General features: G+C 45.6%; 1 protein-coding gene across 1 annotated transcript in view; it reads left to right on the top strand.

The window, feature by feature from the left end:
* Positions 1 to 17,500, top strand: part of ZBTB46 (zinc finger and BTB domain containing 46) — a 96,502-nt gene that overhangs the window by 29,182 nt on the left and 49,820 nt on the right. The window contains exon 3 of the mRNA XM_040331299.1: positions 7,652 to 8,593. Within this exon, the coding sequence (XP_040187233.1) occupies positions 7,687 to 8,593 (907 nt within the window). The 5' untranslated portion in view covers positions 7,652 to 7,686. The remainder of the gene's footprint in view (positions 1 to 7,651; positions 8,594 to 17,500) is intronic.

Below are 17,500 nucleotides of genomic sequence, written 5' to 3'. Positions count from 1 at the left end.
CACACCGCTCCTTTCTCTATCTGCAATGTAGAGAGCGTCCTGACTCACCTGTAGTCCAAGGGAGGGGGCGAGCACGACACGCCACACCAGGGAGAAAGCCTTGCATTACTGTGTGGAGTTACAGACAGAAGAACAGGAAGTGAGGATTTCTCAGAAGAAATAAGGACATTTAAAAGCAAAATGGAAGGATGAGGTAAGTGAAGGAGGACTGCACTAAGGTAAAGGAAGCTATTTAGGAAAAAAAAAAAATTGTACTTTTACAACCCCTTTAAAGTATCAACGGTTGTCTTCTCCTGAAGAAGCCCTTCCTGGCGAAACGTGTTGGGACTGTTACTTTTTGTACCGCTGCAATTTTTTTTTAGGATGACCTTCTTAAAACAATACTGGTTTTTATTATGGAACAACTTTTGAATATTTTCCCGACAGAGGCAGAACGGCGGTCTAACGATGTAAACAAAGCAGATCCCATTCTTTGACAAGGGAAGACCGAGATCCTGTGTTTCTGCTAAGCAGGAACACGGATCTCTGTCTTTCCACAGTAAGTACACGCACCCCCCCCCCCCTCCACACAGTTAACAAGCACTCCCTAGGGGCAAATTTAACCCTTTGAGCACCCCTGTTAGTACAGTAACCGTGCATATTTTTTTAGCACCATTCACTGTATTAATGTCACTGGTCCCCAAAAAGTGTCACTCACTAGGTGTCTGATTTGTCCGCCGCAATGACGCAGTCCCGCTATAAGTTGCTGATCGCCCCCATCACTAGTAATAAATAAATAAAAAAGGCAAAATGATATCCCATAGTTTTCTTTGCGCAAAAGTTATAGCATCTACAATCAATATTCGATTATTAGGATTTTTTTAAATATGTAGCAGAATACATATTGAATACAGATTGATGAACGAGATTTATTTTTTTATTTTTATTTTTATTGGATATGTTTTATAGCAGGAAGTAAGAAAAAATAATAATAATAATAATAATAAAAAAAATATATATAAAAATTATATATATATATAAAAATTATATATATATATATATATATATATATATATATATATATATATATATATATATATATATATAAAAATTTTATATATATAATTTTTTTATTTATTTTTATATATATATATATTTATTTTTTCTTACTTTCTGCTATAAAACATATCCAATAAAAATAAAAATAAAAAACGAAATCTCGTTCATCAATCTGTATTCAATATGTATTCTGCTACATATTTAAAAAAAAAAAATCATAATAATTGTATATTGATTGTAGATGCTATAACTTTTGCGCAAAGAAAACTATGGGATATCATTTTGCCTTTTTTGTTTATTTATTTATTACTCGTAAGAAAAAAATAATAATAATAATAAAAAAAAATATATAAAATAGAATAAAATAATGATATATATATATATATATATATATATATATATATATATATATATATATATATATATATATATATATATATATATATATATATATATATATATATATATATATATATATTAATTATTTTATTATATATTTATTAATTATTTTATTTTATATATATATATATATATATATATATATATATATATATATATATATATATATATATATATATATATAAAATAAAATAATTAATATATATATAATTATTTTATTCTATTTTTATATATTTTTTTTAATTATTATTATTATTATTATTATTATTATTATTATTATTATTTTTTTCTTACGAGTAATAAAATTTTCTGCGCAAAAGTTCTAGCATCTACAATCAATATACGATTATTATGATTTTTTTAAATATGTAGCAGAATACATATTAGCCTAAATTGAGAAAGAATTAGCTTTTAAAAACAAATTGGGGATATTTATTATAGCAAAAAGTACAAAATATTGTGTTTTTTTTTTTTTTCCTTCAAATTTTTACCTTTTGTTTATATCGCGCAAAAAAAACAAAAAACAGGGAGCTGCGGTGGCTCAACGCGATTGGCACTGTGCTGACAAGCCATTCACCTCTGCAGCTAGAGGTTCGGATCCCGGTCTCGGCTTCATGTGAATTGAGTTTGGTGGTCTCAGCCCGGCTCCCGGTGGGTGTGCTATGCAAGGTAAGCCTGTGCTTAGTACGCCCACCTCCCTCCCACAAAAAACCACCACACCTACACACGCACTCTAAATTGGGTTAACACACGCACTTTGACCATGCGGTCTCTAAAAGAGAGGCGAAGGACTAATGGGGCTGGTTGAGCGGGCTAATCCTCTCACTCCCTTATAGGGAGTCCCTCTGCCCCGTTGGGCTTCAAAGCGGTGCAGGTAGGGTGGGCTGTGTGGGAGGACCCCCTCACACACCCGCCATTGCCACCCGGGGCATGGAGAAAGATGGCAGATTGCCTCTGGGGGAGGCCTGCCTACTCCCAACTCCTGCAGTCCGGCTCCTCTCTCGAGTTCACGCACAAAATACACTTTAAAAAAAAAAAAAACGCAGAGACGATCAAATACCACAAAAAAAAAATCTCTATTTAGTGGGGGGAAAAAAAGGACATCAATTTTATTTGGGTACAGCGTCGCACGACCGCGCAATAGTCAGAATAAAAAAGTGGTTAATACATGTGCAATCATTTTAATATTCGCTCCAGCTTGTGTGTGCGGCCTGAGTTTTGCGCCCCCCCCCCCCCCCCCTTAGCATTTTTTAGCCGAATACCTGACTTTTTTAATGGCACCTTGGTGAGCGGTGGACCTGTTCACCTCCTCTTGCGCTGCCCGTTATCTGCCCAGTAATCGGAGATAGTGAGGGTAATCGTATCTCGCTATACCGTCTGCGTACAGAATTTCCACAGAAAACCCGGGGTGGTTTAGTAGCATGAGACGGCGATGCAATGACACCTCCGTACACCCCCCCTCCCCTCCCCCCCCCCCCTCCATCTCCAATGTGTGAAAGCCACAAGGTTAGGCTTGCAGCCAGCTGGGTGACCAATCTGTGGAAAAAGGTTGTCACGCCACCGATTGGCTGTCATCTAGAAACGTGTCATAGGGACAGTCCAATCAGTCATAAGAAGACGTTCGTTTTTCGGTATTAAACCCAAAAAGCAAACATTTATTATATCGCAGCGTACTAATTCTTACATGTGGTGGCTGCATTTGTTTTCTTTTTTTTTTTTTAGGCTTCCTTTTATTTTCATTCGGTTATTCAGCCACTCAGTTTGTTCTTTTTTTCAACAGAAGAAGCTCTCCTGCAGATGTTTTAGTTAGAGGGTTGAGACAAACTATTTACCACTGACCGGGGTGCCTACAATTGTCGGCTTTTATTAATTTATGGAAAACCTCTGTCCCCAAGGGAAAAACTTTTTTTTTGCTGGAGTTTATGCCTAAATTTGTTAGATGCAATAGCAGATTTAGATACACTAAGACTACCCTCCCCTGCTGCTGTGCAATGGTGTCGCTGTTTCTTTCAGAGAGTAGACACCCCAAGCACTTGTGTATGTGTGGTTTTCGTGCGTTTTGCCTGCGTTTGTGCCCTCAAGCAGCTTGCAATGGAGGCACGTGAGCAGGCTCGTTCACAAGCCGTGGCTGGGCGTGTCCATTGACACACAGAGCCGTGGCTGGGCGTGTCTATTCACACACATACCCGTGGCTGGGCGTGTCTATTCACACACATACCCGTGGCTGGGCGTGCCCCTTCACGCGCAGAGCCGTGGCTGGGCGTGCCCCTTCACGCGCAGAGCCGTGGCTGGGCGTGCCCCTTCACGCGCAGAGCCGTGGCTGGGCGTGCCCCTTCACACGCAGAGCCGTGCCCCTTCACACGCAGAGCCGTGCCCCTTCACACGCAGAGCCGTGCCCCTTCACACGCAAAGCCGTGGCTGGGCGTGCTGCTTCACACGCACACACACAGCCGTGGCTGGGCGTGCCCCTTCACACACACAGCCGTGGCTGGGCATGCCACTTCACACACACACACACAGCCGTGGCTGGGCGTGCCGCTTCACACACACACAGCCGTGGCTAGGCGTGCCCCTTCACACACACACAGCCGTGGCTAGGCGTGCCCCTTCACACACATACAGCCGTGGCTGGGCGTGCCGCTTCACACACACAGAGCCGTGGCTAGGCGTGCCCCTTCACACACACACAGCCGTGGCTGGGCATGCCCCTTCACACACAGAGCCTAAACTGTTTTAAATGCCACGACTTATTTTTTGCCGTGATTTTGATGCGACTTAAAACAATGCCTGTGTATTCTTGAGGTCTACGGACCTCAAGTCGCATCAAAGTGGGACCAAAGTAGTACAGGACGACTTGAAGTCGCAAAGATATGAACGGGGTGCGACTTGTCATGCAACTTTGCAGTCCCAAGTCGCAGGACAAGTCGCACAAGTGGGGAAAAAAATATAAACAGCCACTCATTAAAAAAAAAAGTGTTATCTGTAGCAAAGTTCCGTAAATGTGGAAAATGTTTATTTAGCCTACGCTGGTGAAAAGGGCGTGGGTTTGCGACGCGTTGGTTGTAGGCCGCAGCCCTGATCCACAATGTATTTTTCTAAGGCTGTAATGTTTTATCTGCTGATCTTCCCCCCCGTCTCCTCCTTGAGCTGCTCTCTTTAGATGACATTAATCTCGGGGATTTTTAGGCCCCCGGAATTCTCCACCCTAAGCAAGCACCATTAGGGTGTGGGCAGGGGGTAGAGGAATGAGGGGTGGGGGTGGGGGGGTGTGCCCCGCTTTGATGTTCCATGACTGTGGAATGCACTCAGACGTGGGTTCCTGCCTCTTCAAAACCCTTTTTGATCTTCAAGAGGAAAGACATACATGCTAGGACGCTCCCCACCCCCCCAACCCCCCACCTCCTCCTCCATTATCTTCAAGAAAATGTGAGCAACTTCTGTCTGGTATAAACCAGGCCCAGGCCAGCTGGAGCTTGTAGTTCCACGGATCGCATGCATGCATTACAACCTGGCTGTACAGCCCTGTGTAATGCATCTTTATATATAGAAAGTAAATTGTTTAGGAAGCCCCTCGCGCCGCTAAACAATCGCATTGTGCAATCTGTGTGCAAAGATAGCCAAATACACCTTACAATCTGATACCTGTGCAATCTCCGTTACATTTACATCTGTGCAGTGTGAGGTCCGGCCTGTTTCCATATGAAATGAATTGAATTAGGCAGGTCAGGCATTGTTTAAACATTTTTTATTTTTTTTTGTACGTTTTTAACCACTTCACCCCCGGAAGATTCAGCTGCCAAATGACCTGGCCCCTTTTTGCGATTCGGCACTGCGCTGCTTTAACTGACAATTGCGCGGTCGTGCGACGTGGTTCCCCAAACAAAATTTACGTCCTTTTTTTCCCTCCCCACAAATAGAGCTTTCTTTTGGTGGTATTTGATCACCTCTGCGGTTTTTATTTTTTTGCGCTATAAACAAAAATGGAGCGACAATTTTGAAAAAAAAAATCAATATTTTTTACTTTTTGGTATAATAAATATCCCCAAAAATATATAAAAAAAACATTCCCATGTTCTGTGTACTGTGGGAGACCAGATATAGTGAATGCAGGCTCCTGGGGAGACCAGATATAGTGAATGCAGGCTCCTGGGGAGACCAGATATAGTGATTGCAGGCTCCTGGGGAGACCAGATATAGTGAATGCAGGCTCCTGGGGAGACCAGATATAGTGAATGCAGGCTCCTGGGGAGAGCAGATATAGTGAATGCAGGCTCCTGGGGAGAGCAGATATAGTGAATGCAGGCTCCTGGGTAGACCAGATATAGCGAATGCAGGCTTGTGGGGAGACCAGATATAGTGAATGCAGGCTCCTGGGGAGACCAGATATAGTGAAAGCAGGCTCCTGGGGAGACCAGATATAGTGAAAGCAGGCTCCTGGGGAGACCAGAGTGAATGCAGGCTCCTGGGGAGACCAGAGTGAATGCAGGCTCCTGGGGAGAGCAGCTATAGTGAATGCAGAGTCCAGGGGAGAGCAGATATAGTGAATGCAGGCTCCTGGTGAGAGCACATATAGTGAATGCAGGCTCCTGGGGAGACCAGATATAGTGAATGCAGGGTCCTGGGGAGACCAGATATAGTGAATGCAGGCTCCTGGGGAGACCAGATATAGTGAATGCAGGGTCCTGGGGAGACCAGATATAGTGAATGCAGGCTCCTGGGGAGACCAGATATAGTGAATGCAGGCTCCTGGGGAGACCAGATATAGTGAATGTGGGCTCCTGGGGAGACCAGATATAGTGAATGCAGGCTCCTGGGGAGACCAGATATAGTGAATGCAGGCTCCTGGGGAGACCAGATATAGTGAATGCAGGCTCCTGGGGAGAGCAGATATAGTGAATGCAGGCTCCTGGGGAGAGCAGATATAGTGAATGCAGGCTCCTGGGGAGAGCAGATATAGTGAATGCAGGCTCCTGGGGAGACCAGATATAGTGAATGCAGGCTCCTGGGGAGACCAGATATAGTGAATGCAGGCTCCTGGGGGGACCAGATATAGTGAATGTAAACAATTTTTACTTCAATGCAAGAAATGCATTAATGTAAAAAATATTTAGGCTTTTAAAGTGGGGGTTTACCCAAAAATAATTTTTTAACATTACATTCAGCCGAGTTGTCCTAATGACAATCGGCTGTTTTTATTTTTTTGTTTTTTTCGTACATACCGACTTTCACCGCCGTTTCCGGGTATGTCGTCTTCGGGACTGGGCATTCCTATCTGATTGACAGGCTTCCGACCATCTCATACAGCGCGTCACGAGTTGCCGAAAGAAGCCGAACGTTGGTGCGGCTCTATACGGCGCCTGCGCACCGACGTACGGCTTCTTTCGGCAACTCGTGACGCGCAGTATGCGACGGTCGGAAGCCTGTCAATCAGATAGGAACGCCCAGTTCCGCACAAGACATACCCGGGAAGCGGCGGTGAAAGTCGGTATGTACGGGAAAAAAAAAAAAAACACAGCCGATTGTCATTAGGACAACTCGGCTGATTGTAATGTTAAAAACTTTTTTTTTGGGTGAACCTCCACTTTAACCTTTTGGCTAACGGAAAGCTCCCAATCGCTGTTTGAGATCGGGAGCTCGCCACGATCATGTGACCACCGTGACAGCCAGTTATGGCAGTCACATGATCATAAACCCCGCCCCTCCTCCTGGCATCTTAAAGGGCCGGAAGGCGCTGGCACCGAGGGGTTACAGTAAAAAGCCTTTAGAACCACTTTAAGCTGGCCATACACAGTGGTCCAAACGGCTGAACAAAGAAAAAGACAAAACCGAATCCTCCATTCACAAAAGTTAGGTGAATGGAGTAATCTCCCCTCCTCCCCCAACCCTCCCAAGATATTGTATGCCGATAGTGGCACCTGGCACGTGGCAAAATCGGCTCCAGTGAGTGTTGGAGGGGCTGAGCGGAGAGTGGTGACCGACAATCGCAGCTCTCCACTCCAAGCTGACCGATTATTTTCTTAAGAGTCAGTAGGGGACAGCTAAAGAATCAGGCTAATGCTGCAGCATGGAGGTAAGTACGTGTGTTTTTTTTTTTTTTTTTTTTATATAACCCAAATTTCTCCTTTTTAATTTTGTGTCCTAAACGCAAGAAGAAGTGCCATGTTCCTTTAAATAATTAGTAAATCTAACCATGCATTTTCTCTCACACCAACAGCATTTCTTGGGACAGCGGAACAAAGACGTCCACAAATGAATAACCGCAAGGAGGACATGGAGATACCGTCGCACTACCGGCAGCTGCTGCACGAGCTGAACGAACAGCGCCAACATGGCATCCTCTGCGACGTCTGCGTCATCGTGGAGGGCAAGGTCTTCAAGGCGCACAAAAACGTCCTCCTGGGCAGCAGCCGCTACTTCAAGACCCTTTACTGCCAGGTGCAGAAAACGTCCGAACAGGCCACCGTCACCCAGCTGGACATCGTCACCGCCCAGGGCTTCAAGGCCATCATAGACTTCATGTACTCGGCCCACTTGGCACTGACCAGCAAGAACGTCATCGAGGTGATGTCCGCCGCCAGCTACCTCCAAATGACGGACATCGTCCAAGCCTGCCACAGCTTCATCAAGGCCGCGCTGGACATCAGCATAAAGAACGAGTCTTCTGAGGATCTGACCGACTACGAGATGGGCGCCCCGTCCAGCAGCGCCGAGGCCCTCCTTTCCGCGGTGGTGGCCGGCCGCAGCATCTCCCCCTGGTTGACGAGGAGGACGAGTCCCACCAACTCTTCCGGGGACTCGGCCATCGCCAGCTGCCATGAAGGCGGCAGCAGCTACGGGAAGGAGGACGCCGAGCAGAAAGTGGACAGTCAGGACGAGGTGTCCTCTCTCTGGGCCAGCGAGGGATGTTACGGACCATTGCGTGTGAAAGAGGAGCAGGACTCCCCAACCCATTACATTGGTGGTGGCAAGGGCGATCAGGCTGTTTACGTGGAACAGGGGGACAGCTGGCAGAATAACGGGCGGCGAAAGAATAGGAAAAACAAAGAGACAGTCAGGCATATCACTCAGCAGATGGTGGAGAACTGCAGACCCGGCTCGCCAGAACCGTCCTTTATATCCAGCACGCAGTGGCAGTACAACAACCAAGACAACTCCAGTAAGTCTCGCGTCTTTATCCCTTTATTAACAATTTTTATAATGACGTAATTTCATTTTTTCGCATTTGCTCAAATCGTTTTATAATGACCATTCTTAATAGCCAATGACTTTGTATCTTTATGTCCAAGCAAGAGTGGAAGCCCACTTTAAAGTGAACTTTATCCAAGCAGGGAAAAGCAGCAGGTTTAGGTTCACACCATAGGTGTGTGCACAGGGACTGCTGGGTGTGCCTGGGCACACCCTAATCACCCCATGTGCATTAGGATTACTCAGGAGCGGCATCAGGTGAGTGGTTTGGGGTGCCAGTGGCCAGTATAAATATATTTATATATATATATATATATTAAAGTCTAGGTTCAACCTTAGGAACATGTTACACCCGTATTTAGGATGTACCGTAATATGCTCCCAATCAACTGTCTGCCACCCCCATAGCCCCCTTCCTGTGACGGCAGGTGGTGTTCATGTGTGTTTGTGCTTTGGGGTGCACACCCTAAGGCAATGGGCTGAGCACACCTATGGTTCACACACGTCCGGTGTCTCGTTTTTCTTTGCGAATTACCTAAGCCGCGGTTCAGCGTGATTTAGATGCAAATTTGAAGCCAGTGTTCCGTCAGATTAGGCGACCCGTCAGAATTGACGTTTCGTCGACCACCATCTTGCTACACCCCGCACTCCTCCAAAGTAACGATACACAGAGAAGGGGGCAAGCGGACATCTTGTTACACCCACCAGAGTTGTGTATGTCAGTTATTTTTAACAGGAAATGGAGCATATATGGTGAAGTATAATATTTAGAAACCCCTCGGACTGTTTACATGTTGAAATATAAAAGCAGCGGTGTTCTGTCACATTTGAAAACCTGTGAGATCAGCAGGTTGGCCGCTGCTTTTAAAATTCAACATCTAAAAAGTCCGTCGGATTTCTAAATACTCAATGTCACCATATAAGCTCAGTTTACTGTTAAAAATAACTGTCAAATGCATAACTCCGGTGGGTGTAACAAGATCCCCCCCCCTTCTTGGTGTATCGTTACAGTGGAGGAATGGCGGGGTGTAGCAAGATGGCGGCGAGGGCTGGTCACTTCCATTACCAATTCTGATGGGTTGCCATATCTGACGGAACACTTAACAACGGATAACTCATCAGCGGTTCCCCTCCTGACAGCTGAATGTAAAAAAATAAATAAATCATTGCCAGCAATAACAAATCGAAATCGTGAAAAAAAAACAAAAAAAAAACGGCGTGGAGGTCCCCCCAATCCATAACAAGCTCTTTCGGGTCTGGTACAGATTTTAAGGTGAACCCCACGCCAAAATGAAAAACGGTGTAGGGTTCCCCCCCCCCCAAAAAAAATCTATGCCGTACCCTTAGGTCTGACATGAATTTTGAGGGGAACCCTCACGCCAAAGTAAAAAAAAAAGTGTGGTGCCCCCCCAGTCTATACCAAACTCTTATCCGAGCCTGCAGCCTGGCAGGCCAGGAAAAGGGGGGACGAGCGAGTGTTCTGCCTCCTGAACCATACAGTGCCATACCAGGCCATATGCCCTCAACATGGGGAGGCACCTTGTCCCCATGTTGATACGGGCAGAGGGCTTATTGGAATCTGGGCCCCCAGATCTCTCCATACATTGTACCCCTACTCATTCACCAAAAAACTGTCAAAAAGAAATGAAAAAGACAGTTTTAGATAATTCCTTTATTCCCCAGCCTTCTCTTTCCTCCGTCTCTCTTCGCCCATTTAACTTCCAGTAAGCAGGGAATTACCCAGTACTTCCAGGTATGGCCAGCCTATGTCTCACCACCCACCTTTCTTCCCATGGGAGGATAGTGCGTAGGGCTTGCCTGCTTACTAGGGCTGGGGAAAAAATCAATTTGAATCTGGAATCAAGTTGAGAGGTCAAATCGATATATATTATTTTTTATATATATATATATATATATATATATATATATATATATATATAATATAATTTTTTTTTTTTTTTGTAAAGGGCTGATAGGTCCCCAGGGCCCCATGTTTTTTTACTTTTTTTTTATAAATGTTTATTTTTTTATATATTTTTTTTTTATTAAAGGGCCCAGAGGTCCTGGATGTCATCCCCCCTTTTTTGTAATTTCTTTTTATATTTTTTTTCTTTTTATATATATATTACATTTTATTATTATTAAAGGGCCCAGAGGTCCCCAGGGCCCCGGATGGCAACCCCCCCCCTTTTTTTTTTAAACAAATAGATTTTTTTTATATATTTTTTTATTATTTCTTTTTATTAAAGGGCCCAGAGTTTTCCAGGGCCCCGGATAGCTACCCCCCTTTTTTTCCTCAATTTTCGGCAGCCCCTCCGCTTCTCAATTTCAGACGGCAGCACCCCCCCCCCCCCCCCCTGCCTAAAAGTACAACGTATATTCTCAGAGTGGTGGAGAAGCAAAGGGTGAGCAAGTTTAAGGAGCTGCAAGGGTTGGCGTTGTTGTTTTACCATGCATGGTGATAACGCACGCCACTCCTCGAGTCTCATAGGCCAGTTGAGCGCCTGGCATTGGCCTGTTAAAAGGTGTGGCTTTAGCAGTTTAAGAACATTCATTTTTAAGTAACTGGTTGAAATTGCATGTATATTCTTTATTTTAATTAGGAAGATCAGCATGGGATGTTCTGGTCTATAATTCCGCCTACAGATTATCATCTAATTTGCAAATACACCATGACGGTCTTCTCCCCACAATGTATCTCCTCCCCGAAGGTTGAAGCCCTGGACAAGCTGGCGTGTTTACCGGTTTGTTTAGACGCGACGTCTGGGTTCGGCCGCATTGTACCACAACAAAATCTGAGAAATATGATAAACTCCAGATCATAATGAGTCAGAGGAGCGAGAGCCAGACGCACACACAAGATGGCACACTGATCCTCCTATGACTAACCTATACATTTATTCACAGACCGTTTTTGTTTTCTTTATCTTTATGAGCTTTTATGTCATTTTCTATCATTTTACACATCTTCAGACATTTTTGGATGATACAAATGTGGGCATTTAGGGTGAATTTGCAGGTTAGATGCAGCATGGGTTCCCACGATTGGATGCGTTGGGCAGCCCCTATTTGAACCATCAGCCCCTCTGGACATCAACAGGTGCCAGTCCGATCCGTGATCGCGGCATCTCTTGATAGTACAGAGCCTTGGGTGCACTCTGCACATGCTCAGTTTGGTGTGTTTTAAATCTGGTGCAACTCGGCACGCTAACCAATCGGCTTCCAGGTTTTATGTCGAAGCTTAATGGAACAAGCTGACGTTAGAAGCCGATTGGCTACCATGCAGATCTTGCACTCTCCAGTTTTCGTAAATCAACCCATTGTGTGGCCAGTTGCATTAAAAGCAGATTAAACCATTATTGACATGAGGCAAGGGGGGGTTGAAGAATGACCAGAACAGACATGGTATGGTCCACACCAGCCTGTCTCCATTAGTAGATAATGGAACCAGAAGAGGTTGGACTTGATGGACTTGTGTCTTTCTTTTTAAACCTCGCCTACTATGTCAGAGCCCAACATAATTCATTTTTATAAAAAATTATATCTTAAAGTGGAGGTTCACCCGGAATTGCCACTTTTTACCCTTAGATTGATGCTCATTTTGTCTAGGGGAATCGGCTAGTTGTTTTAAAATCGAAGCAGTACTTACTGTTGTAGAGAGCGATCTTCTCCGCCGCTTCCGGGTATGGGCTGCGGGACTGGGCGTTCCTATTTTGATTGACAGGCTTCCGACGGTCGCATCCATCGCGTCACGATTTTCCAAAAGTAGCCGAACGTCGGTGCGCAGGCGCCGTATAGAGCCGCACCGACGTTCGGCTTCTTTCGGCTACTCGTGACGCGATTTAGATGCGACCGTTGGAAGCCTGTCGGAAGACTGTCAATCAAGAAGGAATGCCCACTCCCGAAGACCCATACCCGGAAGCGGCGGAGAAGATCGCTCTCTACAACGGTAAGTACTGCTCGGATTTTAAAACAACTAGCCGATTCCCCTAGACAAAATGAGCGTCAATCTACGGGTAAAACATTTTTTATGGGTGAACTCCCGCTTTAAAACTGTTCTGTGGTAGCCAACGACTATTTGGTTGCGATTCCCAGTTGGACGAGCTTTGATCGGCACTAGTCGTCGGCGTCCTTGTGGATCCGTTGGCGGGCGTCACTTGGCGTTCGGCCTCGAGTCACCGCGACCTTGCAGTTCTAGGCCTTCGGTTGCCATGGAAACCCAGAAGCCTTCGTCTTAAGCTTCACGTATTACGATACCTGACTGCAGGGCTAGTTAGCGAAATACCTCTTCCAGGATCTCGTTAAGGTAATGCGGTGAAATCCCCGGATTAAGCTGTTAACCAGGGCTTGTTTCGGGGGGTGGGGAGTAAGTGGAGGTATAGAGGGCGGCTGTGGGGTCGGGCCACAAAATCCAGACACGTGATGGAATTTATTGAAAGCCATAGTGGGGGGGGGGGGGGGGGTTGTTAAGGGCTGACTTTGAGAGACTTTGGATGTGTTGGGGTTTCCACCAGAAAGCTCAGTTGTTCAGTTGTCCAGCATTCGTTTTGAGTTGCGCCATGCCTTTTTTTTAATGGGTTAAAACCTTGTTATGTTTGGCCAGTGTTTTACTTTAACGTAACGCTAAATTATTAGTATTGTTGGTATGGACAGAGAGCTGTAATGAGTACCTACCCGGAGTAAACGCCACTACAAGCAGTACCGGGACAGGGTAGTTCAGCGCCCAGGGAAAGGATCCAGAATTGTGACCCTCCCCTACATACTGTAGAATGGGTGCACCACCCTGCATCTATTCTTTGCCCCCTTCACCGCACCCAGGGCAGCTTCTCTTCCTGCCCACCCCTTTGTCCCGGCCCTAACTGCAAGTCCCCATCAGTGATGATCACAAACCTAAGTGTTTGGTCACATGATCTCTGCTGAAGAGGTAGTGGATTTGCATGCTCCAATGATCGTTTGGATTTGTCAATAAGCACACATGGACTGTTTTTTTAATTTTGCATATGGTTTTGAGTACCGCAATAAGACGCACTATTTGGATAGTGTTTTTTTTGGACTTTCACTGAGGTCACCAGTGTGTGTGCTATATTAGCACAGTGATTGCATATGGTCAAATCGAGATATTAATTGTTTAGACATTAGAGTGTATCACATACACATTTCCCACATATACCATTTGGGATCACGTTTTCAACACCCCATTAGAGGTATTTTTTACTAGCGCCCTCTTCTCCCATTAGAGTGGATCGCTGAACCAGCACCCAGGGCAAGAATCCAGAATTGCACCCTCTCCCCTACTGTCAATACATACCATAGAATGGCTGTGCATCTGTTCTTTGCCCCCTTGCTTCACTGCACCCTGGGCAAGGATCCAAAATTGTGCCCCTTCCCCTATTGTTAATACATACTGTAGAATGGGTGTACCACCCTTCAACTATTCTATGCCCCCTTGCTTCACCACACCCAGGGCAGTTGTGCTTCCTGCCCACCCCTTGTCCTGGCCACGATTGCAAGTCCCCATCAGTAAAGACTACATGAATACAAACCTAAGTGTTTGGTCACATGATCTCTGCTGAAGAGGTAGTGGAGCGCTGAACCAGCACCCAGGGCAAGAATCCAGAATTGCACCCTCTTCCCTACTGTTAATACATACCGTAGAATGTTCTTTGCCCCTTGCTTCACCGCACCCAGGGCACTTGTCTTTCCTGCCCACTCCTTGTCCAAGTCCCCGTCAGTGCTGACCACATGATCACAAACTAAGTGGTTAGTCACATGATCTCTGCTGAAGAGGTAGTGGAGGGCTGAACCAGCACCCAGGGCAAGAATCCAGAATTGCACCATCCTCCCCTACTGTCAATACATACCGTAGAATGGGAGTGCATCTGTTCTTTGCCCCCTTGCTTCACTGCACCCTGGGCAAGGATCCAAAATTGTGCCCCTTCCCCTATTGTTAATACATACCGTAGAATGTTCTTTGCCCGTTGCTACACCGCACCCAGGGCACTTGTCCTTCCTGCCCACCCCTTGTCCAAGTCCCCGTCAGTGCTGACCACATGATCACAAACTGAGTGGTTAGTCACATGATCTCTGCTGAAGAGGTGGGGGAGTGCTGAGCCTTTGCCTACAATGGTGTGGTCAGCACTATAAGGATTCTTAGTTGTGTGGTCCAGTTAGCAAGTGGTTGGCACAGAGATCTTTGGTACGTGGTAGTGATGGTGTTGGTGGTGGGGGATCACAAAACTGGCGGAACAGACTTACAAATGTTGTGACAGGGAAAATGGCTCACATAGGTATCTTTCAAATACGCTGTTTGGCTTTCTTCTTTCGATAAAAAGTCTAATTGGCCGTTAAGTTTGCAAAGCATTTCCTCCCGCTGTCACTGCGACGAGCGACACTGATACCCGTACAGAAAATAAAAGAGATGTCAGACAAGGGGGGGGGTCTTGGTTCAGGCTCTGCACAGTGCGAGGAACGCCCCCCACCCCCCCATGCACGCATCATCCCAGACAGCCCGAGAAAATGAGGTATACAAGTCTTGAGACTGATCTGCCCCCAATTACCGGGCTTCCATGTCACTCCGGCTCCCTAATCCTCCTCCACGCGCTTTTCAGCCCTGCAAAGGCTTGTTAGTGAATTTTCTGCCTTTTTGTCATTGTAACCTGCCTTAGCCGGCCGCCATTAACGGGCTCCGATCCAGAGGGCCAAAGCCATTGTTCTAAAATTGATCAAATTGGGCCTAAAGCCTTGAGCAAATACAGAACTTCTTAGTTCTCTTAGCTTCGTGTTTCAAGCTTTAGAGTAAAACCAATATGTAGGAAAAGGCTGTAAAGTCCATAGACATGAGAAGGCGGACTAAAGCTTGCCTTACAGCCGTTGATTTTCCGTTGTTCAGCCCACGAGCTAAACAAGAGGAAATCAGTCGATTTTCTCCATGTACGTCAGCCTTTCTCAACCCTTTCAACACAAAGGAACCCTTGAAATATCTTTCCGGTCTCAGGGAACCCCTACTTAAAATGATGGGCCATATTCTGAGTAAGGATACGATGGAGTATCTCAGGATACTCCATCGTATCTCTCTTTTTTGCCTGTGTATCTATGCGACTGATTTTTAGAATCAACGTCGTTTGCGTAAGCGGAAACTTACCCCTGCCATATGAGGGGTAAGTTTACGCAAGTCCCACGTAGGCCATGTTAAGTATGGCGTCGGGTCTGCGTCGTGTTTTTCCGTCGGTTACGTAGTTTCCCTAAGTCGTTCTTGAATACGACTTTACGTCAATGACGCACACGTCGGCGTCATTGACGTTTTACGCCGAGAACTGGAGCATGCGCACTGGGCTATTTTAAGCCCGGCGCATGCGCAGTTCGTTAGAATCGGGGGCGCGCTTAATTTAAATAGAAGCCGCCCCCTTGGAGATACGCGCGGCTACGCCGGGCCATTTACACTCCGCCGCCCCAAACTACGGAGCAAGTGTTTGGGGAATACAGCACTTGCTCCTGTAGGTTGGGGCGGCGGAGTGTAAATGGCTTACGCGCCGCCCGCGGGAAATCTAGGAGAATATGGCCCGATATCTGCAATTCATGATACATTAGTGTGATGGTCAGTGGGAAGAATTGTCCTTACACTCGTGGTCATTGGGAAGAATTGCCCCTTTACAGATAGCGAAAAAGATCAATGGCATCAGTGGGAACTTATCTGAGAGGAAGAAATTGCCGATTGCTCAAGGAACCCCAAACAACCTCCTGGAGGAACCCTAAAGTTCCACGAAACCCTGGTTGAAAAACCCTGATCTACGTTAAACAGTGTGGATGGAGGAATCTCCACCCCCGGCTGTATTAAGAATCGGTAAATCCCATGGCTGCCTGAACACCGTGGCAATAAGATGCAATCACTGTTCAGCTGATAACTTTCTAAGCAGCTCCATTATTTAAAAAAAAAATTTAAATCAACTTTTGTTAAACTGTGAGATACTTGTAGGACCACCTGTGGCTCGAATGTTGTCCCATTCAGCAGGAATTGGACAAAGTGGTTAGTAATTCTTCCCTGCAAAACTGCGATCATTGGCTGGAACGCCAACCATGACACTAGTACCTGCAGGGAGTTTGCATGTTGTTTGAATGTTCTACCTGTGCATTTGTGGGTCTCCTCCATGTAATCTTGTTTTCCTCCCACACTCCAAAGACATGTTGGTGGTAGGGTAATCGGCTCCTGTCTAAATTGGTACAGTATGCGGAATGGGGACCTTTAGATTGTAAATATAGCTATGAAGAAGGCTGTGTTAGCCGAAATGCGCTAGAAGCTTTTACACAGTCTTAGGCCGCGTACACACGGTTGGAAATTCCACCAGCAAAAGTCCGATGTGAGCTTTTGGTCGGAAATTCCAACCGTGTGTAGGCTCCATCGACTTTTCCCGTCGGAATTTCCTGGCAGCAAAAGATTGAGAGCAGGTTCTCTATTTTTCCAATGGAAAAATTCTGATCAGAAATTCCGATTGTCTGTGGCAATTCCGACGTGCAAAATTCCAACGCATGCTCAGAAACAATTCGACGCGTGCTTCATTTTCTCGGCTCGTCGTAATGTTGTACATCACCGCGTTCTTGACGGTCGAAAGTTCAGAGAACTTTTGTGTGACCGTGTGTATGCAAGCCAAGCTTGAGCGGAATTCCGTCTGAAAAACCACCCCCGACATTCATAGGTCAAAGGTCAGTTAGGGTTAGGATTCACAGCTCAATGTACTTTCTAAAGAAGATTTAAGTTGTAATTTTTAGGGGAAAAAAAAAAACATACCCCAGCTCCACTGCTTTGTTCAATGTTCAAGGGCTGGAGAGTGTTCAAGGGTTAGGGTTCGGGGTTAGGGTTAGGGTTTGCCATTAAAGAATATGG

The sequence above is a fragment of the Rana temporaria genome, chromosome 12 (genome assembly GCF_905171775.1).
Source record: "Rana temporaria chromosome 12, aRanTem1.1, whole genome shotgun sequence".
NCBI lineage: Eukaryota > Metazoa > Chordata > Amphibia > Anura > Ranidae > Rana > Rana temporaria.
Note: the sequence above shows the minus strand (reverse complement) of the source record. Positions and strands in the feature narration are given on the sequence as shown.